General features: G+C 48.4%; 2 protein-coding genes across 6 annotated transcripts in view; both read left to right on the top strand.

Annotated features, from left to right (window-relative positions):
• RBM44 (RNA binding motif protein 44) overlaps nt 1–9,116 on the top strand; it is a 46,744-nt gene extending 37,628 nt beyond the window's left edge. For 3 of the 4 annotated variants that reach the window (XM_060625853.3, XM_078450685.2, XM_060625856.3), the window contains one exon: nt 6,592–7,512. The gene's annotated coding sequence lies outside the window, so the exon portion shown is untranslated. Of the gene's footprint in view, nt 1–6,591; nt 7,513–7,583 lie in introns of those variants that run through there. The other variant, XR_013557133.2, reaches the window with a different exon arrangement.
• Nucleotides 9,117–15,637: 6,521 nt separating this feature from the next.
• RAMP1 (receptor activity modifying protein 1) overlaps nt 15,638–25,762 on the top strand; it is a 54,806-nt gene continuing 44,681 nt past the window's right edge. Inside the window, exon 1 of one of the 2 annotated variants that reach the window (XM_078450683.2) lies at nt 15,638–16,164. In XM_078450683.2, the coding sequence (XP_078306809.2) occupies nt 16,128–16,164 (37 nt within the window). In that variant the 5' untranslated portion in view covers nt 15,638–16,127. The remainder of the gene's footprint in view (nt 16,165–25,762) is intronic. The other variant, XM_078450684.2, reaches the window with a different exon arrangement.

Below are 25,762 nucleotides of genomic sequence, written 5' to 3'. Positions count from 1 at the left end.
CAGTGTATAGATTTTTCACCTCTTTAGTTAGATTTATTCCTGGGTATTTTATGGGTTTTGCTGCAATTATAAATGGGATCAATTCCTTGATTTCTCTTTCTTTTGCTTCATTTTTTGTGTATAGGAATGCAACTGATTTCTGTGCATTGATTTTATATCCTGCAACTTTGCTGAATTCATGAATCAATTCTAGAAGTTTGTTAGTGGAATCTTTTGGGTTTTCCACATAGAGTATCATGTCATCTGTGAAGAGTGAAAGTTTGACCTCCTCCTGGCCGATCTGGATGCCTTTTATTTCTTTGTGTTGTCTCATTGCTGAGGCTAAGACTTCCAATACTATGTTGAATAGCAGTGACGAGAGTGGACACCCCTGTCTTGTCCCTGACCTTAGGGGGAAGGCTCTCAGTTTTTCCCCATTGAGGATGATATTAGCGTTGGGTCGTTCATATATGGCTTTTATGATCTCGAGGTATTCTCCTTCTATCCCTACTTTCTTGAGGGTTTTTATCAAGAAAGGATGCTGTATTTTGTCAAATGCTTTTTCTGCATCTATGGAGAGGATCATATGGCTCTTGTCCTTTCTTTTATTGATGTGATGAATCACATTGATTGTTTTGTGGGTATTGAACCAGCCCTGAATCCCAGGTATAAATCCCATTTGGTGGTGGTAAATAATTTTTTTAATGTATTGTTGGATCAGGTTGGCTAATATCTTGTTGAGGATTTTTGTATCCATGTTCACCAGAGAAATTGGTCTATAGTTCTGCTTTTTAGTGGGGTCTCTGTCTGGTTTTGGAATCAAGGTTTAGTGGGGTCTCTGTCTGGTTTTGGAATCTGGCCCTGGACTCATGTTTTTGGGGAAATTTTTGATTACTAATTCGATTTCTTTACTGGTTATGGGTCTGTTCAAATTTTCTATTTCTTCCTGTTTCAGTTTTGGTAGTGTATATGTTTCCAGAAATTTGTCCATTTCTTCCAGATTACCCATTTTATTGGCATATAATTGCTCGTAATATTCTCTTATTATTGTTTTTATTTCTGCTATGTTGGTTGTGATCTCTCCTCTTCTTGATTTTATTTATTTGGGTCCTTTCCTTTTTCTTTTTTATCAAACTGGCTTGTGGTTTATCAATTTTGTTAATTCTTTCAAAGAAGCAGCTTCTGGTTTCATTGATCTGTTCCACTGTTTTTTGGTTTCAATAGCATTAATTTCTGCTCTAATCTTTCTTATTTCCTATCTTCTGCTGGTTTCGGGTTTTATTTGTTGTTCTTTTTCCAGCTTTTTAAGGCATAAGGTCAGGTTGTGTATCTGAGATCTCTCTTCAGAAGGAAAGTGATTTTAGATGAAAGGTCAGAGGTGCAGGAGAAATGAAGATCAAAATGTGGTATATATCAATTAGTATTGACTATAAAACAAGAATAATGATATTTTATAGGGTCCAATATAAATATAAGACAGTAGTAAATCAGTTGAAAGGGGATTAGGTACTGTTACTAGTCTAAAGTCCTTGTAGGTTGGGAAGAGGGTAAAATGTACAACGTTGAGGGTCCCCAGTACTGCCCCACCCTCCCTGGTTCGGTGATTGACTTGGAGAATTCACGTGACTCAGCGTATAGTTGTACTCACGGCTATGATTTGACGGCAAAATCCACAAAGGGAAAAGCCACGTAAGGTGATGTCCAGAAGGCACCAGGCATAAGCTTCCAAGAGTCCTTTCCCAGTGGGGTCACACAAGATGTGCTTGTTTCCTCCAGGAACGACTTGTGACAGCACATATGAAATGTTGTCCACCAAGAAATCTCATTAGACAATCTGGGCCCGATACTTTTATTGGTGACCAGTCACATAGGATCCACTGCCTAGCACATACCAAAGTTTCAGACTCTCAGAAGGAAAGCAGCTGTTCAGCATAAACCACATTATTTTTACAGTTTTAGTACAGTGAGCCACTCTTACCACTTCTGGCATTGCTGGGAATCCTTCCAAAACCCAAGTTCCTAGAAAGTAGCCAAGGGCCAGCCTTGCAAGCAGATCTTCTTGAGGAGAACAGTCCTCGTCCTGCTCTACTAACTCTCCTTTTACGCGTGTACCGGTAGATACCAGACTGAGAAGTAGAGGATGCATGTTGTAACCTTTGGTGTAATCACTAAAAGCATAATTTTTAAAAGCATGGACAAAATGAAATTGGAGTCTTCCCTTACACCATGTACAAAAATGAACTCAAAATGGATCAAAGACCTAAGCATACAAGCTAAAACTATACAACTCTTAGAAGAAGACCGGGGAAAAGCTTCAGGACACTGGATTTGGCAATGATTTCTTGGATATGAAAAGATAGATAAATTAGACTTCCATCAAAATTAAAAATGAGCATCAAAGGATACTCTCTCAACAGAGGCAGTCCACAAAATGAGAGAAAGTATTTGTAAATCATTTATCTGATAAGGTCGGTATCCAAAATATGTAAAGAACATCTACAACTCAACAACAGTAAAACAATAAATAAATACAATTTTTAAATGGGCAAAGGATTTGAATAGACATTTCTCCAAAGGAGATATGTAAATGGCCAAGAAGCACATGAAAATATGCTCATTATCACTAATGCAATAAATTAGGAAAATGCAATAAAAACCATAGTGACATAGCACTTCACTTCCATTTGGATGGTTATTATCAAAAACAGAAAATGACAAGTGTTGGTGGGGTAAAATTGGAAACTCTGTGCATTGCTGGTGGGAATAGTGCAGCCACTATGGAAAATGGGTACTGCAGTATTTCAAAAACATTAAACATAGAATTACCATGTGATCTAGAAGTTCTACTTCGGGGTAACTGGAAGAACCAAAAGCAGGGACACAAACGTTAAGTTGTGCACCACGTTCAACGTAGCATTATTCATAAGAGCTACAAGATGGGAGCCACCCAAACACCCATCAGTGGATGAATAGATACAAAATGTGATCTACACACACAATGGAATCTTACTCAGCCTGGGAAAGGAATGAAACTCTAACCCGTGGTGCAGCATGGATGAACCTCGAAGACTGTGATAAGTGAGATGAGCCAGTCACAAGAGGACAAGTCCTGTAGGATTCCATTCACATGAGGTACCTAGAGGAGTCAAATTCATAGTGATGGTTGTCAGGCTGGGGGAGGGAAGGAGGGGTGTAGCTGTTTAATGGGTAAGAGTCTGTGTGGGAAGATGAAAAAGCGCTGGAGATGGGTGATGGCAGCGGTCGCAGAGCAGTGTGAATATCCTGAGTACCTAGAACTGTACACTTAAACATGGCAGCTCTTGTGTTCTATGTTAACCACAATGTTAAGCATATAATTCCAGTGCTAACATAGGAGGTATGGATTGATAAAAGTTTTTTTAGCCTACAAAAGTAGGTAAGAGTAAAAGGACATAGAGAATAGGCAGGAGAAATAGGACGTATTTAGTAAGATGATGAAAACTCAGTTACGTCAGTAATTAAACATGAACGTGAATGAACAAAATACTCCTTTGAAAGACTCAGATTGTCAGAGTGGCTGGGCCACTCAAGTCGGTTGGGCGTCCGACTCCGGCTCAGGTCATGATCTCGGGTTCGTGAGTTCGAGCCCCGCATTGGGCTCTGTGCTGACAACTCAGAGCCTGGAGCCTGCTTCAGATTCTGTGTCTCCCTCTCTCTCTGCCCCTCCCCTACTCTCTCGCTCTCTCTCGCTCTCTCTCACTCTCTCTCTCTCTCTCAAAGATAAATAAACATTAAAAAAAACCCCACCTATACAGTATCTCTAGAAACACATCTTAAAAACATTAGGATATCGGAAGATAAAAGGATGGAAAAAAGAACCACACTATAGTAACGTTAGACGAAATAGACTCTGGATCATATGGTAATTTCAGTAAAATTGCTGAAGAATAAATATTTGATTAACCAGGAATAAATAACAGTTTGAAATTTCTATGCATCTAGTAAAACACCTTAAAATATAGAAAGCAAATATTTCTAGAACTATCAGGAGAAATTGGCAAGCTTTACAATTATAATGGGAGATTTAAAAATACCTCTCAGAAGAAACAAAAAAGTCAGTAATAGTATAGAAGATTTGAATAATCCAAGTAACCAAGTCAACCTATTGGACATTACGTAGAACATAATGCACATGATAATTGCAAAGTCAAGTCTCTTCAGGGCTTCTGAAACATTTACATGGTTTGGCCATGCGCTAGACCATAAAGTAAGTGCCAGTAAATACCAGGGACTGAAAAAGAGGGTGCTCTCTGGCTACAATTCAGATAACCAGAAATCAGCAATGGAAAAATACATAGGAAATTCCTGTGTTTGGAAATAAACGTCTCAATAAACAGTGAGTGAAAGAAGAAGTCATATAATGAAAACTAGAAGGTAGGTTTCAGTTAAGGAATGATAATGAAAACCCTCCACATCAAAACTTGAGGGATGCTGTTTAGAGCTTTGTAAACGTAAATGGATAGCCTTAAGTTCCTATGTCATAAAAATGAAACAAAATTAATGAGCAGTTAATTAATGCAAGTTAGAAGAAAAAATAATCCAAAAGAAGTACAAGAAGTGTGGAAACTACTGAAATAACAAATATACAATAAGAAGGATCAACAAAGCCAAAAGATTCTTGAAGAAATATAATAAAGTTGATAAACCCCTGATGAAACTGACAAAGCGAAAAAAGTGAAAAGACATAAGATAAAGAACAGTTTTCAGAAAGGAAATGTCACTACAAATCTTACAGTCATTGAAAAGGTGAGAGGACATTGCTAATGACTTCAATACAAATTTTTGATTAAATGAGCAACTTCCTAGGACAATTCAACTTAACAAAAACAGACTCTGGAAGATCTAGAAAGTCTCAGTCGTTTTTGTATTTATTAAAGAAATTGAATCATAAACTCTTTCCACAAAATAAAATCTAGGCTCAGATGGCTATATTAATGAATTCCTCAAACATTTAAAAGGAATTAGGAGGAATATCAGTTTTAAGTTTTCCAGAGAAGTGAGTATAGTCATGAGACCAAAACCAGACCAATGACATTACAAGAATAGAAAATTACGACATTACAAGAATGGAAAATTACAGACCAATCTCATGAACATGGATGCAAAAATTATTTTAAAGATATTAGCAGACTGAGTCTGACAATTTGTAGAAAGAATAATAGCTTATGGCCAAAGTGACCTTATTCCGGGAATGAAAGTTTTATTTAACATTTGAAAATCAGTATAATTTACTATATGAATAGGACAATGGAGAAAAATTATCTTATTATTTCAGTAGATCCAGAAGCAGTTGATAAAATTCGCCACTCATGTGATAAAATTCTGAACAGACGAAAAGTAGAATGTCAGATCTTTTCTTCTTCATGAGAACTCTCATGATCTTGAGATTTTATTGTACTTGGAAACTAACAACTTGCCACAATTTCATTAATGCTGGCAAAAGACATGAGCCTCCTGGGACAGAGACAAAAGAGTTTTTTCCCACAGCAATAGCAGTAGCCAAGAATGTTATTTTCTTGCCTAGTTCTTTGAGCCTCAGTTCTCATAAAGCAACCCAATGAGGGCCCGGTGATGCCTCACATACAGTGAGTTACATTACAGGAAGAACCCCGAGCTTAGGGAACCCAGATATTTTATTATGGGCTACAGGCAAACCTGCCAGACCTTTGTCATGGAGGGAGACGTCTTTGTTATGCTGGACATGTTCGTCTTAAAAGTAATAATTTTCATATAGGTGTTCATTACTAAACCGGCTTGTGGATCTACCTTTATGACACTAGCTGAGATGCTTCATAGCGAATAGATTTAACATCTCACTTAAGTGATCTGTTCAAGACATGGCCACATCTTTACCACGAGGACAATCTGGTTTTCTCTGTTAAGTGGCCCATTTCTGCTTTGATGTAGTAGTAGAGTTTAGTGATGATAGAATTTAATGGTAAATGAGTGGTTTTGATATTCTTTTTTATGATAAATGAATTTAGTGACAGTAACTGGTTTAGTAGTAGAGTGTACTGATAAGTAGCTACAGTAGTGCCCCCTTATCTGCAGGAAGTACCTTCCAAGATCCTAGTGGACGCCTGAAACCACACACAGTACCAAACCCTACACGTATACTGTGTTTTTTCCTATTCATACGGACTTATGATAAAGTTTACTCTGCATTAGGCACAGAAAGAGATTAACAACAATCTAATAATAAAACAATTATAACAGTATGGTGTAATGAAGGTTATATGAATGTGGTCCTCCTCTCAAATTATCCTACCCTGTACCTAGCCTTCTTGTGATGACGAGACGGTAAAATGCCCATGTGATGAGATGGAGGGAGGTGAGTGACATAGGCACTGGGACGTAGCATGAGGCTGCCACTGACCTGGCAGTGCTTCAGGAGCATCCTCTGCTCCTGGCCCATGGTTGACCACACTTGACCACTGGTAATGAAACCTCGGGAAGTGAGACCGCAGATGGGGGGGGAAGGGGCCTACTGTCTATACTGCTCTGGAGTATCGGATTTGGCGTAATCCATATGTTTTATTGTTTATTTCTCCCTTCTTTTCTTGCCCTATATAGAATTTCCTTGGAAAGCAGGAGTTCCCTCCTACAGAGAATGTTCTACAACACTTAGGAAAAACACTGTGGTAGTGGCAAGACTGTGGGATTAAATAGGCTCAGTAAGTGGATTTTGCTGTGTAATAATATCCTACTTTACAGCCTTCCCTTAAAATCTAGCAGCTGTTGTTGCTACAATATTAAGGTCTTCTCTGTATTAAAAAGAAATTTTTTAATGTTCGTAAACTTTATATTTCAACTTGTTACTTAGAGACTTCAAGCTACACATTTTGGATTAGAAAAAATGGGCATGTCTATTTTAAAAACCTTTGTTAAATCATTTTTTTTAAAACAGTGACCAAGAGAAGATTTATTGTTTTCAGAGTCCATTAAACGATTTCTGTACATGAAAAATATACTTCACCTGAAATTCTTAGTTCTAGTTTTTAGTTTAAGACTCATGTTGGACCGCAGGGTAACAGTTAAATAAACTGAATTTGAATTTGTAGATATATAGAATGTGTCTGTTTTTCAGCTTCCAAGGTAATTAAATTAATGGTGTGATCCATTTAATGTGTTTTTGGCTTTAGTGTAAAACATTTAGATGTATTTTCCCCATTTTCACGAGGAGGAGTGAGCCACATGCACTTGGCAGAGCACTTAAGCAGTCGCCGCAGTGCTCATCTTTGTTTTGTCACAGGTTCTGGTACATGTGGTTAAAGTGTGAATTGCAGCAGTTTTCAAAGCCTAATGTTACGCCTTATCTGATAACCTGGACATTTCTTTAATTGATTACTTTTTGAAGGTAACATACTGTTTAAAGTTGCAGTTTTACCAGTATTAAAGTGAACATTTAAATATGCACTCTCTTCTTCAAATGTTTAAAATGTTTAGAGTGTTCAATAGTTGGTATCCTTGATTAAAAGTCGCTCATTTAACATTTATACTTGGCATATTTGTAGTTAATAAAGGCAGAATCTACAGCACCACTGTGAATTTAATACTTTCTGCAGGTTTGATGGCATTTTCCACGTGCGAATTAGCCTACCAGTGTAGTGTCTGTGTGGAATACACATGGAGGGGAAGGCTGACCATCAAGCTACTGGATTTCAAAAGTCTTGTCTTTTAAGGGATTTGGGGTTTATTCCGTATAGTAATTTGTCTTCAGGTATCACCAGATCATCCCAAATGTCTAGCAGGAATTAGGTTTCGGAATGTAAAAAAAAAAAAAAAATTAAAAGGTTTCTTAAATGAAACTTGAATCATTGCTTTTGGCCATACATCAAATTAGTAGAACCTGAGAATTGTGGAGATTTCTTCCCATATGTTAAATCACGTGGTCATTTACATTAAAAGCCTGCATTCAAGAATAAAAAAAATCAAATCAAATCAAAGGCTGCATTCAGAGTTAACAGCGCATAAAGTTGAAACATGGACCAGATACTCTTTTCAACGTGCTGGTGACAATAAGAAGCTTACCTCAGGTCATTTGTTTCCAAAATGATTTGACGAAGCGGAGTCCCCTTCTAGAATACAGAGCAAATTACGACATTTGGTTTGGGAAAATATAGAAAGGGTCGCTTGATGTTACGAGTGTCAGGTGTTTTAAATAAAGATGTTCTGTTCAGAAACTAAAGGTAAAGCTCAGATGACGTTCATAGACCAAAAAGGCTTTCAGCCACGATCACACTATCACTGCTGCCAATAAGCGTGTTGACTCACATGGTCATTTGTACTAAAAGGGCTGCTTCAGATCATGTGGGCGTCCTCTGCTCACAGTCACCTTTCGTTCCCACTGTATTGTTGGAACAACAAGGAGCACTTGAGCCATGTCAACTAGAATATGCAAATAATTACGCTTGGAGATCACCAGAGATCTGGAATGTTGTAAGACTGTCACCAAAACGTGGGACCAGAAATTCCTGGTCGGCTCTGCCTGACACCAGTGTTAATTCTCGTCCACGGAGATAATACGTGTAACTGAGAAACTGAGTAGAATCAAGAGTTTCTTTTTAAAGGAATAGTTCTTCAGCCTGCGTTTTGTGTATATGAACTTACAGCTTTTTCACTGTTATCATCGTTACTTATTACAAAGTATTTACGTGGCACATAGAATGTTTAAAGAGTGTTAGCTCCTGTGGTCAGCAGCGTAATGACCCTCCACACTGTCCCGTCCTCACCCCCAAACATGTGAATGTGTCACTTGGCAAAGGGGATTCAGGTTGCAGAAGTAAGATTGCCACACAGCTGACCTTGAGACTGGAAGATGATGCTGGATTATCTGGGTGGGCAAAAGAGAAAACCAGAGAAAGAGCCATTTCTAGAAGCATCCCTACCTGCTCTTGCTGGCTTTGAAGATGGAAGAAGGGGGCTGGAGCCGAAGAATGGGGGTGTGGCCTCTAGACGTTAGAAAAGGCGAGGAAACAGATTGTCCCCTGGAGCTTCCAGAAGGAATGTAGGCCTGCTGACATCTTGATTTCAGCCTCGTGAGACCTGTGTCCGACCTTGATCTCCAGAAGTATAATAAATTTGTATTGTTTAAATCACCAAGTGTGTGGGAATGTCTTACGTTAGCAAGAGGAAGCTAATGCAACTGCAATTGTTATCTCTAGGAAACCTTCAGGAGCAATATAAGATTGTTTACAGGATCTGCGTATTTGCCTGAATTTTGACTGTTGGGGGGAAATAAACGTTATGTCTGACCCGTGAGTGCTATATAAATCCTCAGCTGCTGTTAATTATATAGAACTTATATCTTAATAGCAGCATGATAGGGTTGACAGTTAGAGTCTCCTGACCGATCAGAGAATATCCTTACTATATATTGGCTGCTATAAAGGCCTTTGCCTTTATTGCCAGGAAGCTGAAAGCCTCGTAGTGTACTGCTTAAGAATGCAGGCTCCAAAGCCAGGTTCTCTGGGTTCCAATTTCCTGGCCCAGTTTTGGGAGCTGTTTAGCCTTGGACAAGCGAGGTAACCTCCCTGTGCCCCGGTCGTCTAGCGTGTAAAAATAGCAGTGTCTGCCGTCCTGGGGATGGCGGCAAGGAAAACACAATACTCGTTAACAGCGAACGAGTCACGCGCGGTTTGCCGCTGATGGTAGGGCTATCATCTAGCGGCCTGCAGTGACGCATCTGTGGGGTAGTAACTGCACTCTTGTATCTCCTGCTGCTTTATTTTCAGTTTACTTTCTTGATTTATTTTCTTCCTTTTCAGTGAATGGCTATAACCAGCCTCAGTATTTCTTAGAACGAAGCAGACCACAAGTTAGTATGTTAGTGAGAGGGCACTGGACTACAAACGATAAAAACACAACTCTAACAAGTAAAGCACAGAAAAAGGAAAATTGACAACTCCAGAACTGAATTCAGGTCTGACTAGCTCAGGAGGCTCCTGCTTTCCTCTCTCTCTGTGTCTGTGTCTCTCACTCGGTCACACGTACACACACTCACGTACCCACGCTCCTGAAGTAATTAGCGGTGGTTACAGTGTTCACCGAGAACATCCGGGACGTACGCACACAGGCAACGTAAGCAGCGTGCAGATTGAGGATTTGGTCTACGGCTGTTTAGCTTTTTATTTAGCGTCAGTCTTAGACTTACAGAAAAGTTGCAGAGATGGTAAGTCACGTGTGCCCTTCACTGGGCTTCCACTAGTGATAATTTGCATGACCCTACTAGACTCGTCAAAACCAGGACGCTAACATTGGCACGACACAACTGCCGTGAGTCTTACTCCCGTGTCACCAGTTTTTGCCCCTAATGTTCTTTTTCTGTTTCAGGACCCAGTCCGGTGTTTTTAGCCCCCTTTAGTCTGTCGCTTCTCGGCCTTCAGGCCAAGATCAAGTGTAGTATCCCCTCTAGTCTGTGACGGTCGCTAAGTACTTTCTTGTCTTTCATGACCTTGATGCTTTTGATGAGTATCGATTGGCTAGCGAATGCCTTCTCAATTACAGTTTATCAGCTGTTTTCTCCTAATGAGATTGCGGTTATGCAGTTTTTGAAAAGAGCTCCCACAGAAGCGTTGAGTCCTCGGAACGCCCCGTCTGGGTGGGGTACGTGGTTTGCCTCCTGTACGTCACACCCTCTCGTGGTTCCAGTGGGCTCTGCTGGGTTTCTCCGCTGCGAAGTTACCGTTTTGCCTTCGCGGTCGGGGGAAATCTGTGGAGGTATGAAAACACCTGTTTCTCCTAAAACTTTTGCTCACGGGTTTCAGCGTCCATCAGCGGATCTCGTCTGAAACAGTTCTTCTTGTGGTGTTTGTCTGATGGCGATTTTGTAGGTCCTTTATTCCTTCCACACTTGTCACTTAGAATTTGCCTGCAAGGAAAAGCTGTCCTTCTCCCCTATTTATTTATCCACTTGTTTGTATCCTATCGTTTCTAATTTTTTTTTTTTTTTACTCAAATTATTCCATAAGGAAGTAGGAGCCATGAGCCCTCAGTGATCAGGAACTTCGGCAGGTCGGGCCCTGTGTCTTTTTTTAAAAACTGCCATCCTTTTTCAAGCACTTATTTTCTGGCACCACGGGCTATTTTGGGCTCATCTTGTACATGCCCTGGCCCAGCCCTGGAATCAGCCACTTCGACAAACTCCATTTTCCTTTATTGGAGAATACTATATAGAAATCAGGGGCGCCTGGGTGGCGCAGTCGGTTAAGCCTCCGACTTCAGCCAGGTCACGATCTCGCGGTCCGTGAGTTCGAGCCCCGCGTCAGGCTCTGGGCCGATGGCTCGGAGCCTGGAGCCTGTTTCCGATTCTGTGTCTCCCTCTCTCTCTGCCCCTCCCCCGTTCATGCTCTGTCTCTCTCTGTCCCAAAAATAAATAAAAAACGTTGAAAAAAAAAAAAAAATTAAGAAAAAAAAGAAATCAGCATCTGGTCGGCCGACGTGCTCACTGCCGTCGGAGATGGTCTTGGGCCCTCTCGGCAGACAGAGCCAGGAATAGGGAATGTGTGTGTACCTATGGGTCCAGGGACACAGAGACACAGGCACACCTCTGTTTATTCGGTCCTAGTGGGCACCTGAAGTCGTTACAGCATTTCCAAACCGGGTCCCGTGAGAAGTACAGCATTTGCATACGGTTCTTTTTGTCTGTAGCCTTTCGGTTGGCATCAAAAATGTTATTTTCTAAGTTAAGTGTGTTTTTTATTCCTGATCCCCTCCCGTGTGGTAATGTGACACATTTGTCACAAGAGTCTCGCAGAGGGTAGAGGGGTCTTCGGTTCACGTGTGTCAAATCTTATCTCCCGGTTTTATGCCGCAGCTCTGGATAGATTGACTCGTACTAATTTCTGTAGTATTGGGATATGTTTAAAAGTTTTCTTTCTTGGGGGCGCCTGGGTGGCTCAGTCGGTTAAGCGGCTGACTTCGGCTCAGGTCATGATCTCGCGGTCCGTGAGTTCAAGCCCCTCGTCGGGCTCTGTGCTGACAGCTCAGAGCCTGGAGCCTGTTTCAGATTCTGTGTCTCCCTCTCTCTGACCCTCCCCCGTTCATGCTCTGTCTCTCTCTGTCTCAAAAATAAATAAACGTTAAAAAAAAAAAAAGTTTTCTTTCTTGAATGTTTTATATCTTGGACGTTAAGATTTAATCTTAGGGCCTCACCAGCCCCCCTCTTCTGCCCCCAGTTCCTTGTCAGGCCACGTCTGCTCTCACCCAGGTGGGGTGGCTACGGGTCAGATGGGGTGCGAGAGAGGTCACGTGCTGGCATCTGCCGACTTGTCTCTGATTGAGTTCTTTCGCAGTTCTAAAACTCTCCTGGTGATGCTGATGACGTAGTTTTGCGCAGAATTGACTTTTCACTTTTTTGTTTCGCTTGCTTTTGGAGAGAGCTTTTGGGCAAATCCAAATATGCAAGCAGTTTTCAGCTGCCTGCAAGTCCCAACTGTTTGGTTTTACCAGCGAGACTCCGTGGGGGATTTGAAAAACTGGAGCTGGACGAAGCTGAGGCTGAGTGTCCCCGAGATGCTGCTGTTTTTGTTTAATGGTTAACAGTTGTACGCTGCAGGCCAGCCACAGAACTGCGTTGTCGTGGCGTAGAAACGTCTCCGGGGTCACTAACTCATCACCGATCACGACTAAAACTTAACCTCTCGATTGCTAGCCTAGTGGCGAGGACACCGGCAAAGTCTCCCCCTTCGTACCAGCAAGTTATTGAAAAACTCTGTAGAACTTGTCATTGCTGTTTCCTTCCAGTACTTAACGCTGTCCCTCCGCACACAATGTGTTTTGTGTCCGGTCGCTTTTAAAACTTCTTCTTTATTACTGGTCTTAAGCAATATGATTGTGATGTGCCTTGGTGTATTTTTGTTCATGATTCTTGTGCTTGGGATTTGTCAACGTTCTTGAATTTGTAGGTCTCTCGAACAGTTTTTACACAACTCCTGACGGGACTCGCGATAGCACGTGCATTCAGCCACGTGCAGTTGTCCTCTGGTTCTCTGGTGCTTTGTTCTTTTCTTTTCTTTTTTTCTTAAGTCTTTGTTTTGGGATGTAGTGGTTACTTGGAAATCATTTGTTTTTGTCAGTTCTTGCTTTTAAGCTTTGTTGGGCAGCCCCAAGGCAGCCTATATAGTTTCTTCTGACTCTAAAGGCAATACCCTTCTAATTACTCTATCTGATGTTCTGCTTACCTCGAGGTTTTTCCACTATAATTGGTGGAAAACTGGAGCTATCGCAGGCCCTGTGTGAGCTCTTGGGGATTCTTCCAACCTGTCCTTTTCTGGTGGTCCTTTTCTGTGCCTCGGGCAGGGTCCTTCCATACACGTGCTGACCAGCATCATTAGGCTGAGACTTCAGAAACCCTGTGCAGACCTCGCCTGTGCCGCTGTCCTCCCTGGTCCTCTGGAGCCCTGCCTCTCTGGCTGCCTGGGCTCCCCTGGCCCCCCAGCTTGCTCCTCGACTCCGAGACCCCAGCCAGGCTCTGTGTGGGTTCCCCACCCGCCCTGTGGTCTGGAAGCTGCTGGCAGTGAGCAGTCCCGACTGTCCTCACCTGTTCTCCTGCTGCCCCGGATCCCAGACCTGCACTGCCCGTGGTCCAGTGCGACAACGGTCATTTCATCGCTTTTGTCCAGTCTGCAGTTTAAGGGGGGAGGGTAACTCCAGTCCCTGTTACTTCATCATGGCTGGAAGCAGAAGTCTTAGGTAATTTTGAATTTTTAGTAATGTCGACCAGTTCTTGTTGACCCATCTAGGTTGTGTCTTTAACCCTGGCTGTGCACACGACAAAGCACCTGCCCATGCCTCACCTCTTCCTCTGTTGAACGTAATGTCCATCTAGCTGGAGGTGCCTGGGGAGAAGAATGATTTCCCATGCTCCTTACTGCCACGTAGATGTCCAAATGCATCAGACAGGATCTAGCCAGGGCAAAGTTGCCAACGCTCGTTGTGTGTCATAGCCATGGGGCAAGTGCTGACAGAGCTCACTTTCCTACCCTTGCAGAAGAGGAAGCCTGTGGTCATTACTAGATGTCTCTTCCCCAGACCCGAGGTGCAGACATGGAGACCACTGGGAGGGAAAGTGCTGGAGGGTTTGTAACACACACGCACGCACACGCACACACACACACACACACACACACACACACACGCACGCACGCATTCCCAAGGGAATTGTGAACTTCCAAAGTCCATGAACTTGAGAGATAAACTTTGTCCTCTTAGGTACATGCACCTGTTAGGGGGTGTGTCTAAGAGCACGGAGAGGAGAAATGGCACACGGCTCCTGGTCGGCCTGGCGATGATACAGTCATCCCCCAGTGCCTTGGGTGACAGGGCCCAACGAGAAGTCGCAGGGGGGTCCATGAGCCGAGAGCGGGAAGGGCGGCCGTATCGTCATCTGGTAGAGCCATGCACGCCCTTCGCCCTCCTGGTGACTGCTGTCCCCTAGCACAGGTGCATGGAGCCCGGCTGGGGCCCCACTTCTCGCCCCTCACCACCCCCTTCCTTCTGGTGGCCCTTGCCCCTCCTCTCCTCCCAGCCAGCCCTCAAGACACACTGCAGCCGAGCCAGATGGGACACACTCCACATGTACAATACAGTTCCTGGCATTTGCGGGATAGACTGGAGAGCAGGGCCTGCACTGTTTATCTAGCACAGTCTTGCGCACAGTAGGGGCTCCAAGGCCTAGCAAATGAATCAAGTGGGGAGGCCAGACCACCCAATAGAGTGTATCTTCCTCAGGTTCAGGAAGAGGGGCTAATCAAGGCAAGAGAGCTTGTGCCCTCCCCCGCCATCTGACACAGACCCCTCACTCTCAGGACCCTTGGGGTGCCCCAGGTGTAGGCATGCCGGCCTTGAGGCTCCCCCCTCCCCCCACCCTCCAGCTTGGGTTCAGAAGAATGGATGGGCCAGCACAGGGTCGTCGGCTGCCTCCTGTTCTCTGGGCAGACAGCAGGTGGCTCTGTTCCCCTTCATGTAGCCGGGGAACAGATTCCCTCCAGACCTGCGCTAGGCGCCGCGCTCGGTGTACCGCGGTGTACGAACCAGCCACGTCGGAGATGTGCCCACTGCACTCGAGGGGGTGATTCTTTCCCTCCCACGCGCAGTGAGCACAAACCTGCTGGGTTCCTCGGGGCTCTCCTTGAATAGGCTGTCACAAGGCGGAACCACTGAGCGGGGAAAATAACCACCAGCATGGCTTTTTCATGTGTCCTACTCACACCTCTGCGCGGGGAAAATCTCCTTCCCCACGGCGCTCCCGCCCCCCGTGTACCCCAAGGAGCCCTTCTCTCACCCTCTATAACGAATATGCCCAAGCTTCTTGTCCTCTCCCCGTGTGAGTTCTCCGGGCCGGCAGACGACAAGTCTAATGCCGTCATCTCTCCACTCAAGTTCAGAGTCTTGAGGAGGCTCCCCAGCCTCGCGTCTGCCTCCCCCCATCCATCCCGGGCAGCAGGTCCGTCTGGGCCGCCTTTCGATCCTCCCAAGAGCCCTGTTCCCTCCGACCCCAGGACCTTTGCGCATACCTGACGTGTCCCTCCTCCCCTGCGCCCACGCCATGGCTCACACTGCAGGTCTCAGCATGTATTCCAGTTCCTCACCGTGTGTCCTTTGGGGATTAGTAAGCGTCTCCCCGAGCCCTGGGACTGGCTGTATCCCCCGAGAATCCGAAGTGCCCACACCTTGGGGGAGAGCGAGATGCAGAAAGGAGGTCTTGACCTTTCGCAAAGGAGACCCCCGGGGCAAGAGTGCCCGGGACCTAGGGAGGGGAAGAGGATGGTGCCCGGGTTGAGCCTGAGGTGCCCCGTCTAGAAGACCCTCTCTGGCGTGGAAACGTGTTGGGCGAACACTGCAGGAGAGCCCGCGTGCGCGTCCCAGCGGAGGGTCCCGGGGACCCCGAGCTCGCAGCGCGCGGGGCGGGCTGCTCGCCGCGGGGTCGGCCTCCTCCGCGCGCCGGGCGGGCAGGTGCGGGCCCGCCCCGCTGCGCCCCCGCGACCTGCCCGCCCCCGCCCCCAACCCCCTCCGGAGCCGCGGTGGGCGGGGCCAGGCGCGCGCCGCCGCTCCCCGCTCCCGCCCCCGGCGCCTCAGTCCTCGCAGGCGGCCCGGCTCGGCGGCGCGCCATGGCCCGGAGCCTCGGCGGCCTCTGGCTGCTCGTGGGTGAGTAGGGCCGGGGTCCCTCGGGCAGGTCGGGGGGAGAGGGGCGGCCTGGGGGCCCCGGGAGCTCGCAGGGGCGCGGGCACCTTTCCCGCGCGCGCCCGCGAACTCGCTTCCCCGCACCTGTGCTTGCCGGCCCCGCGCGGGCTCCCGCGTGTTAGCAGGCACCTTGCAGCCTCGGCGCCGGGAACCGGGTCCGCGGCCCATTTATCTAGAAACTAGTTAAAACCGAGAATCTCTGACTGTCTCTCTCATGCAGCACTTGCTGATTTGCAAGCAAACCTCCCTAGGATGTCCTTTGCAAAAATGAGACCAGCCTTCTTCCTCGGGAACGTTTCCAAACCTTCTTGTTGTTGTTTGCTTGTGAACTTGGCACTTCTGTGTGCTAGAAATTCAAAGAGGGACGAGGAGGCAGAGCATACTCAGCTTTCTGTTTGGGGAGAGATTATAAAACAAACCCAGCGACTAGAGGAACCTGCGCCACAGACTTAGCATAATTTACCTTGAAGTTGTCCTCATGACTTCCCTGTCAATGCTAAGAAACCTTGCTAAACTGCTTTAGCCACTGGACTCACTTCATGTAGTTAGTTACTTTTTAAGAAAAACTAAATACAGGGCACTTAAGCGGAAGAATCCAGCGGCCCGGAGATGCACGGCCGGCGGCTACCGCCCTGGTACTTGTGGTCTTTCCCCAGAACAGGTGATGTTGGTGGGGAGCACCTGAGTGCGAGTCATGATGAGGGATGACCGCTGCCCTGATTATGTAGGGGGGGGGGGTGGGCAGCAGCTGGGGGCAGTGTGGCTTGTCGCGGAGGTGGCCCAGGCCACCTGGAGGAGAGGGGCTTAGGGACGCACAGAAGCCTGGTGGTTGCAGGCTGGCGGAGGAATCTCTCTGCATTTATTAAAACCCTTAGCATCTGCTTCCCTGCAATGTAATCTGAAAACTGATCTTGCCTCTTAAAGTGTTTTGGCCGAGGTTCTGTGTAAAGCAAAATCTTACAGTATTATTCTACCCTTTTGTGTTGGGATCCATGTGGCTTGACATGGAACTTACTGTCTTAGTTTCCTAAGAAATGAACATGTCCCTGCTAACAAGGCAGGAAGCCGGGTTGTGTCTCTTTTCTTTTAAGGCAACTAACTAAATGTCCTCACTGCTGTCCAGAAGCTGCACCCCCTAAAGCCTGTGTAAATAAACACTATTGTCATGATCACATGTAAAGTCTTTCCTTGTTTACCACGAAGGTAATGCATGTTCTGGAAGTTCAAAGTCCTGTAATCTTAACATTATTCTGAGTGGTCTGGCTAATGTTTGTATCTTTATTTTCCAAATAAACGCCGCTTTACGAGGTTATCAGTAAATTAATGTCATTGGAGCCCAGCAGTAATTAGCAGAATTACGGAGCCCACAGTGTTTTCTTCCCAAATTATAGCAGTAGCCAGATCTCCCTTGGTGATGCAGATTTTGCTACCCAAAATAGCAATGTGGAATTTCTTTCTTTCTTTTTTTTTTTAAGTATGCTAGTCCATAGGCTCAAGAACTTAACCGTAACAGTTTTATAACCAAGCTGTTGTAAGCCTGGACTTTGTGTATATGCTTGTGTTTACAGAAGACTGGTATGACCGCATGCATTTTGTAAATTTTAAGTATAGCCACTGGAAAGTTTTTCATCAATCAGAAGAGAAGGACGTTTCCAGAGGAGCCAGGATTATTCTGGGATGGCTGTGTTTGTTGGAAACCCCTGTATCTGTGAGCCCACCCTCACCTGGTGTGCTTCAGTGACATGCTTGTCTGTCACCTGACCTGGGAAGCAGGTGCCCTCCCTGGTGTGCAGGGAGGTGGGGGTGGGTGGGTGGGGGCATTGAGGGTTTTCTTGCAAGGCTGCCGTATTTATTGAAATATATGACTCTGTAAATACACGTATAAATGTTTGGGACTGACTGGGATGTCGTATAAATGTTTGGGACTGACTGGGATGTCGCAGGAAATACAATAAATGTGTCTACTTTAGATTGTGGTGCTGGTTTCAGTCTGGAGACAGTTCTAACCCTGGAATCCAAAGCTGAAGGATTCTTGTTTGCTAATCAACTCGGCGTGTTTGTTTACTCTCCCTGGGTATTTAACCGCAGGGAGAGAAATTTCTGGATTTTTGTCTCCCTCCCGTAGGCATGTTACGGTCAGGCCCAGGCCAGAGCTGTTGAGAGAGCTTGTACCCACGCTGCAAGTCGTAGTGAGCCTCCTGCCAAGGGAATGTTTTCGGTGGAGTCCTTCCTTATGGCAAATAGCTGGTTCTGTTCCTCCAGATTCCAACCACCGCCCCCCCCCCCACCGCCGCCGCCCGGAATGAACCGATTCCACAGCTTCTCCTCAGTTAAAATGTGGGTCTGGCAGAGTGTGTGATGTGGTTGCCGCTTGTGGTGTGAATGCCAGTGCTGAGCCCCCAAGAGTGGAGCCCCCAGGTTTGGCTGCCAGCGTCCCCAGCCCTGGGGCGGGCAGAGCCCTTCCTTCCCGAGGCCAGGCCCACCCGGCATGGGGGGGCTCTCCCCTCTCTGGGCCCCGACTCAGGCCTGTCCGTCAGGATTGCCTCAGGGAGGGCAGGGGACCCTGGCTGAACAATCCGTTTCCTCCTGGAGCCGTTGGAAAAGCGGGCTCCCTCCCCTCGGCTGGAGTCCGAGCTGTCACATCCCATCCTGTGAGCCGCGGGTGGGGGGACCATGACAACACAGACGGACAGGTGCCTGCTGCGCGGCAGGCAGCAGTGGGCTCTGAGGGCTTGGAAACCCCGCCGGGAGCCTCTTCTCTCCCAGGCCTCAGGGGAGGCATCCTGAGGGTGTGTGGCAGGGAGGAGGAGAGCAGGAGTGGGAAGGGGAGAGGGGAGCCGGGTGGAGGAGGCCCCGTGCCCGCCTGCCTCTGCATGCCAGAGAGACAGGTGATGCCGAGAGAGGGGATGCCCGCCCCCCCTCGCACACAGAGCCCCCCGGTGAGGTGGCCTCGTCAACCAGACCTGCCTCCCTCCGTGACAGGATGACCCCCGCCGCTGAGTGACGTTCTGGAGAACTCGCGGGCTCTCGGTGAGGATGGTTATGTCAGCACAGCGGCCCAGGAGGGCTCCCGACCTAAACAGGAGCGTATTCATGTTAACATAATGAAGTGATTGTTGTCCGTGGAGAAGATTTGTCTTTTCCCCCAAGATTGTTTTATTTCCGTATTTTCCTTGCCACGGAAAGGCCTCACTTCCATCATCATCTGAAGCATGTAAGCACCCCCCTGGGAGCGCCCCCACCCCCACCAGGAGACGCACCAACCAGGCCGTGGGGGACAGAGGCCTTGCTTCCTTTGTTCCTCATCAGGCCTCCCGCTGCCTCCTTTATTTGGTCCTCTGATGCCGCCCTCCCTGCCGTGGGCGGTCCCCACAGTGGATTCTGGGACCTCTCCCGCCTGGCCTTGCTTGCCTCCTGCCCCCCAGCTGCACGGCCCCCCTTCCAGATGTCTGCCTGCCTCTGGGAAGCCTTCCCCGGCTGCCCCTCCCACCACCCCTGGGGTGGGCAACCACCTTCCCACCGGGTCACTCACAGGGGCTGGGGTGCAGGGGGACCTGGGTAGCACCCACCGTGCTCTGCCGGGCTCTGCACCTCCTGTGCCCGCAAGGCCCACCAGGAAGGAGTCTTCCTGAGCCACACGTGCCTGGGAGGGCAAAAGGCAGCAATTGGCCCAGGGAAAGAATTGCATACCGATGACCACCATATTGTCACATGCTCTGACCCGTGATCAACTAGAATTCAAGCCGTTCACGTATCACGAAGCAAAACCACATGTCACAGAGGGAAGAGGTCTAGAAGGCATAATCACTTAAACAGAAACCTGGTGACACTGATACCCAAGGTTGGCTTTCTCTGTGCGTGTGTGTGTTTATTGCCTCTAGAAGATTCCATGGGTGTGATGGTCAGAGGAAAGATGGCCGCTGGCTGGGTAGGTGGACGGATAGGAGAGCGAAACCGTTTCTCCTGGAAACTCCTATGTGTCCTGTATCTCAAGTGGGTCGTGTTGTGTCATGACAGGAAAGGGGTTCTAGTAGGTAGCCCACTGCTGGAGGCTGCCCTGTTCAGCTTTGGACAGCCCCTCACCCCCGCAAGAATGGCCCAGCACCAACGTCTGTGGGGCCGAGGCTGAGAAGCCCTTCCGTGTAAACACATAAACAGTGCTCTTTGCATAAGCCATGGGGGTAGAGCTGGAGGTGGGGGCCCTTCTCCCGAGCCCTGAGCAGTTTGGGAAGAGCCCTCCAGATCCCCAGGGTGGTTATGCAGAGGCCTGAATCTTGGAACTTTCCGGAAGCCTCGATGGCTGAAGTGTGGCGAGAGGAGGGCTTTGAGCAAGGCGGGTGCTCGAGGAGGACCCGAGCCTGTGGGCCAGGGTAAGCCGTCCAGATTTCATCCCAGGGCAGTGGGGAAGCCTGAAGCGTGTTAAGTGGTTTGGGAGAGCCGTGGGCTGCTGTGCTGCGGCGGGTTGGAGGCAGGGGACCGGCGAGGGCTGGCGGGACGGGGGTGCAGCCAGAGGTTTGAGGTGGCAGGAGTGAGGGACGCGCCGTGGGTTTGGGTGTGGGCCGCAAGGAAGCAGGGAGGCACCGGGAGCCGCCGGGCGCCTGGCAGAGGCGGAGGGTGGGGGTCCACCGCGGGGCTGGCGGGGAGGACGCATGGCCCCCACTTAAATTCAAACTTCAGATAAACGACCGACCGTTTTAGTATAAGCCTGTCTCGTGCCATACTTCTAAATACTCGTGCTTAGCTGACGTTCAGATTTACTTGGACGTCCTGTATTTTTCTTTGCTGAAGCTGGGAGCCCCAGTCACAGCAGCCACGTTCCCCTTGGACAGTAAGGGACAATGGCAGGTAGGCCGGTGTCCACACAAGCGCAGGGCCCAGAAGAGAGGTACGGCCGGGGGAGACATCTGGGGTAACATCACAGCCGGGAAGGTGTGCGAAGCACAGACAGAAGGGATGAAGACGGGTGCTGGCCGGGGACTAGCAGTCGAGGCCACGGAGAGGAGACAGATGTGGCTGCAGGGTGCCACTGGGCGCTTTGACAGGGGCAGCATCCGTGGGGCCCCTGACAGAGGGGTCAGCCGGGGTCAGCCAGAGAGCCTGCCGACCTCAGGTTCCCTCTGGGGCGCCCTGGTTTTAAATATGCAGATCTCTGGTCCACCTGGGCCGTCTGCCCGTTTTCTAGCTAAGTGGCTATTGGGGTTTGAATGGCAGTTGCTCTGATTTATTGACTGATCAGGGAGGATTCACATCAAGACCAGCTGGTTAGGAAGCCGCACTCAGTGCCTCCCCGCTCCAGCAGGACCCCGTTTCCCCCGCGGGTTCCTAGCAATTACTGCAAACGGGCTCCCCTCCCCTATTTATTTTCTAACTGGCCGCTGCTGTCCTCTAGGCTCCTTTTCGTATGTTTGTGGTGTGGTTGGTTGGCCTCTCTCCCCGCCCTCGGTGTCTGGCAGGGCTGTCTTCTGGCTTTGTTGCCGTCCTTCTCCCCCTTGACTCTTTCAGACACGTCATGAGATCGTCTCGGGGCCCCTTCGCTTTGTTTTCTGCCCCCACTGGCTGGGACGGTGTCTCTTCTGCCAGCAGCGTCCCAAACCTTCGGTCTTTCTCCTTCGGGAGCAAGATGCTTTTTATGTGATGTTATCTCAGCTGGGTGAGCGGGGGAGGAAGGAAGGAGAACGAGCCTTCTTTCCATGTGTGAGCTCTGTTTTCTTGATGTGAAGGAAGAACCGCTAACTGCCGCCGCACTAACAGCGGGAGGAGTTGGGAGCTCTCTGTGGCGGGGGGGGGGGTGGGGGGGGGTGGGGGGGGGCTGCTGGCGCCACGGAGGGGGGGGCACAGGTGGAGAGGAGGTCTGCATGCGAGCCTCGAGCCTTTCTGGGACAAACGGGGTCTCCCCAGGAGTCTGCCGACCGCTGCTCGTCTTGTGTTTTGCTCCTTCGTCGCTAGGTCAGGTGGCTTCGGGGCGTGGCGTTCGCGGCACTGGGTTCTCTTCCCAAAAGACGGGCGAGAACTTCCATCCTTTCCGTCTGTATCGGGGCAGTTTGCGAGGCACGAACGAGAGACATCCCCCAAGAGCTGAGGACCCCCATTTCCACCCAGAAAACCATCTGGGTGGAGCCCCTTCGGGGCTGAAGAGAGCAGACCCTCATGGGTATGGGTCCGCCTGGGTTTCCTGTTTCTCACGGCGAGGACCCTGTTTCACATTTTCCGTGAACTTGTCCGTTTTACCCAACGTGTAACGATATAGACAATTATCTTATTTTTCTACTTGTGCCTGTGGACGTGTGCCCTTTTTCGGCCCGATTCTCGAACTGAGGGTTTCGCGTTGTTCCTTGATGGACGTGGACACGCGTGATCTCTTGTCATCTGTCCCCCAGCCCCACCCCCAGCAGACCAGTTCTTTCTCCTCAAATGCTGAACCCGTTTGCTTTTCTTCTTAGCACTGAAACTTGTCCAGTCCATTCTCTGCTTGGCCTCTTGGCCGCCTTCCCCAAGTGTCTGTCTTGTGGCCATTGTTAATATTTTCTAGATTTTCCGTGTGTGTGGCTGGCTTCAGTTTCCTCCTTAGCCTCTGAATTCTTTGGAAGCAAGTTTTTTAAAAATCCCAACTGCTCAGGTTTTTTGGTTTCTGCCCCGATATTGCTGCTCTTATTGCATTGAGGTCATGGACCACCACTGTGGTTTGTCAGGGCTCCTTCCTGGCCTTACAGAATTTTCCCTTGGTAAGTGGCCCATAAGCCCACGGGAAGAGGGTGAGGTTTGGTGTGTCGATTCTGGTCTTCGTAGGAAACTATATTATGTAGGTAACCTTACTTATTTTAGTTTTCCAGCTCTGCCAGGGGCTGAGAGCTAGAAGCTCACACCGCTGTTGTGATCCCGTGCGTTTTCCCTGGTTGAGCCGCCGTGCGCTGTGCCAGGAGGGACAATAGGGAACTCGCGCCTGTGACCCCTGCAGGTCACATCTATGTGGCTGGTTCTTACATTCATCCCACTCATTGCTTTGTCCATTTTATTTTATTTAATTTTATTTTATTTATTTATTTATTTATTTATTTATTTCTTTTTAGCATCTATGTTTTTTTTTTTTTTTTAAATTTTTTTTTCAACGTTTTTTATTTATTTTTGGGACAGAGAGAGACATAGCATGAACGGGGGAGGGGCAGAGAGAGAGGGAGACACAGAATCAGAAACAGGCTCCAGGCTCTGAGCCATCAGCCCAGAGCCTGACGCGGGGCTCGAACTCATGGACCGTGAGATCGTGACCTGGCTGAAGTCGGACGCTTAACCGACTGCGCCACCCAGGCGCCCCTAGCATCTATGTTTTGAGAGACAGACACAGAGCATGAGTGGGGGAGGGGCAGAGAGACAGGGAGACACAGAATTGGAATCAGGCTCCAGGCTCTGAGCTGTCAGCACAGAGCCCGATGCGGGGCTGGAACCCACGAACCACGAGATCATGACCTGATCACAAAAGTCAGACGCTTAACTGAGTGAGCCACCCAGGCGCCCCTATTTTTTTATTTTTAATTGCTGTAAAATATACATAACATAGGGGTGCCTGGGTGGCTCAGTTGGTTGAGCGTCCGACTTCGGCTCAGGTCATGATCTCACGGTCTGTGAGTTCGAGCCCCACACCGGGCTCTGTGTTGACCGCTCAGAGCCTGGAGCCTGTTTCCGATTCTGTGTCTCCTTCTCTCCCTGACCCCCCGCCATTCATGCTCTGTCTCTGTCTCAAAACTAAATAAACTTTAAAAATAAAAAAATACATACACATAACATAAAATTTACCACCTTACCCGTGTCAAGGTTCTGTGGCACAAAATACGTTCACGTTGTCGGGCAACCATCCTCATCATCCATCTCCAGAACTTTCTCGTCTTCCCAGACTGTAACTCTGCCATTAAACGCTGACTCTTCATAAACACGAACACCCCGTGCCCCACCCCCCACCATCTGCTTTCTGTGCCTAGGAATGTGTACTTCATAGGAGTGAACTCATACAGTACTGTCTTTTTGTGGCTGGCTTGTTTCACTGAGCCTGATATCTTCGGGATTCACCCACCTACAGCATGTGGCAGGATTTCCTTCCTTTTCAAGGCTGAACTAGGGCGCCTGGGTGGCTCAGTCAATTAAGCGTCCCACTTCGGCTCAGGTCATGATCTTGCGGTTCATGAGTTCGAGCCCCACGTCGGGCTCTGGGCCGACAGCTCAGAGCCTGGAGCCTGCTTCCGATTCTGTGTCTCCCTCTCTCTCTCTGCCCCTCTCCCACTTGTTCTCTCTCTCTCTCTCTTTCTCTCTCTCTCAAATATTAAAAAAAAAGTGTAGATAGGCTGCATTTTTGTCTGTTCATCTGTTAGTGGACACCTGTGTGGCTCCCGACGTCTGACTGTCACGAGTCGTGCCGCTGCGAACACGCGTGTGCACGTATCTGTTCGAGGCCCTGCTTTCACGTCTTTTGTGTGTCTGCCTGGGATTGCTGGCTCAGATGGTAGTTCTGTGTTTACTTTCCCGGAACTGCCATCCTGGTTCCCACGGCCAGGGCACCATTTTGCATTCCGTCAGCAGTGCTCAAGCGTTCCAACTTGTCCACATGCTCACCAACACGTGTGATTTTCTGGTTTTCTGAAGGTAGCCATCCTGGCAGGTGCAAGGTGCCCGTCACTGCTTTCCAGGTGGAATTTAACTCTGTCAGCGATGATACTGTGGTTTATCGGTTTTTAGTCTGACGTTGTCTGACTCCACTGCCCGGTCTTTGGGTGTTATTCTGTGTCGGTCAGGTTTCGGGCCCGCTTTAGCATCCCATTTTCTCATGGATGCGGGGGACACGTGAACAGGTGCCCCCACGTCTAGCACAGAGCAGGCACTTCTGGGGGGGGAGGGGAGGAGGGAGGGAGGCAGGGTGTCTGGGCCAGAGCAAGGGGATGGTGGGCTGGGTCTGCCAGGAGATCCTGGTCAGGTGACAAGCAGAGAACCTGCTTGATAAAGGCTTCATCGGAGAAACTGCTGTTTGAATGGCGAATGAAACGGGGCTGCGGCCTAGAGGACTTTTCCTTTTCTCCCTTGACTGGCTTCTCAGAGAAGAGCCGGGGCTGGGGATTCCTCTTGCTGGGGATGGAGAGTCTTTTGGGGGGCAGACGGGACCCCTGGAGGGCAGTCAGTGTGCTCAGAGGGAAGCACAGCAGTGGTGACATGCCCAGAGACCACGTGGGGAATGCCAGAAAGGACCGCGGCAACCACACAGGGGCTGGCACTGGGGCCTCCTGCCCGCTGGGGACAGGGCTTGGTGACTGAAGGGCCTGGTCTGGGGGAACCAGAGGAACCAGCCATGAGGGAGGCAGGAGCAGGTGCTCCGAGAGGCCGGGAGCTCCTCTCTCAGGGCCTGGGCACCTCAACCTCTAGAACACTTGTCTCCAGGCCTTCCTGGTCCCGCCCCGTCGGTGCCATTCTGAGACCACCTCCCCCAGGGAGCCCCCTGCACTGTGGTTTATTTGTAAATCGAACACCTGCGCCAGTGCCCTGCGTTGTCATTAAACACACACCAAATAGCCTTCTTGGACAGGTG

Source organism: Panthera onca, chromosome C1, assembly GCF_046562875.1.
Source record: "Panthera onca isolate mPanOnc1 chromosome C1, mPanOnc1 haplotype 2, whole genome shotgun sequence".
Lineage (NCBI taxonomy): Eukaryota > Metazoa > Chordata > Mammalia > Carnivora > Felidae > Panthera > Panthera onca.
Note: the sequence above shows the minus strand (reverse complement) of the source record. Positions and strands in the feature narration are given on the sequence as shown.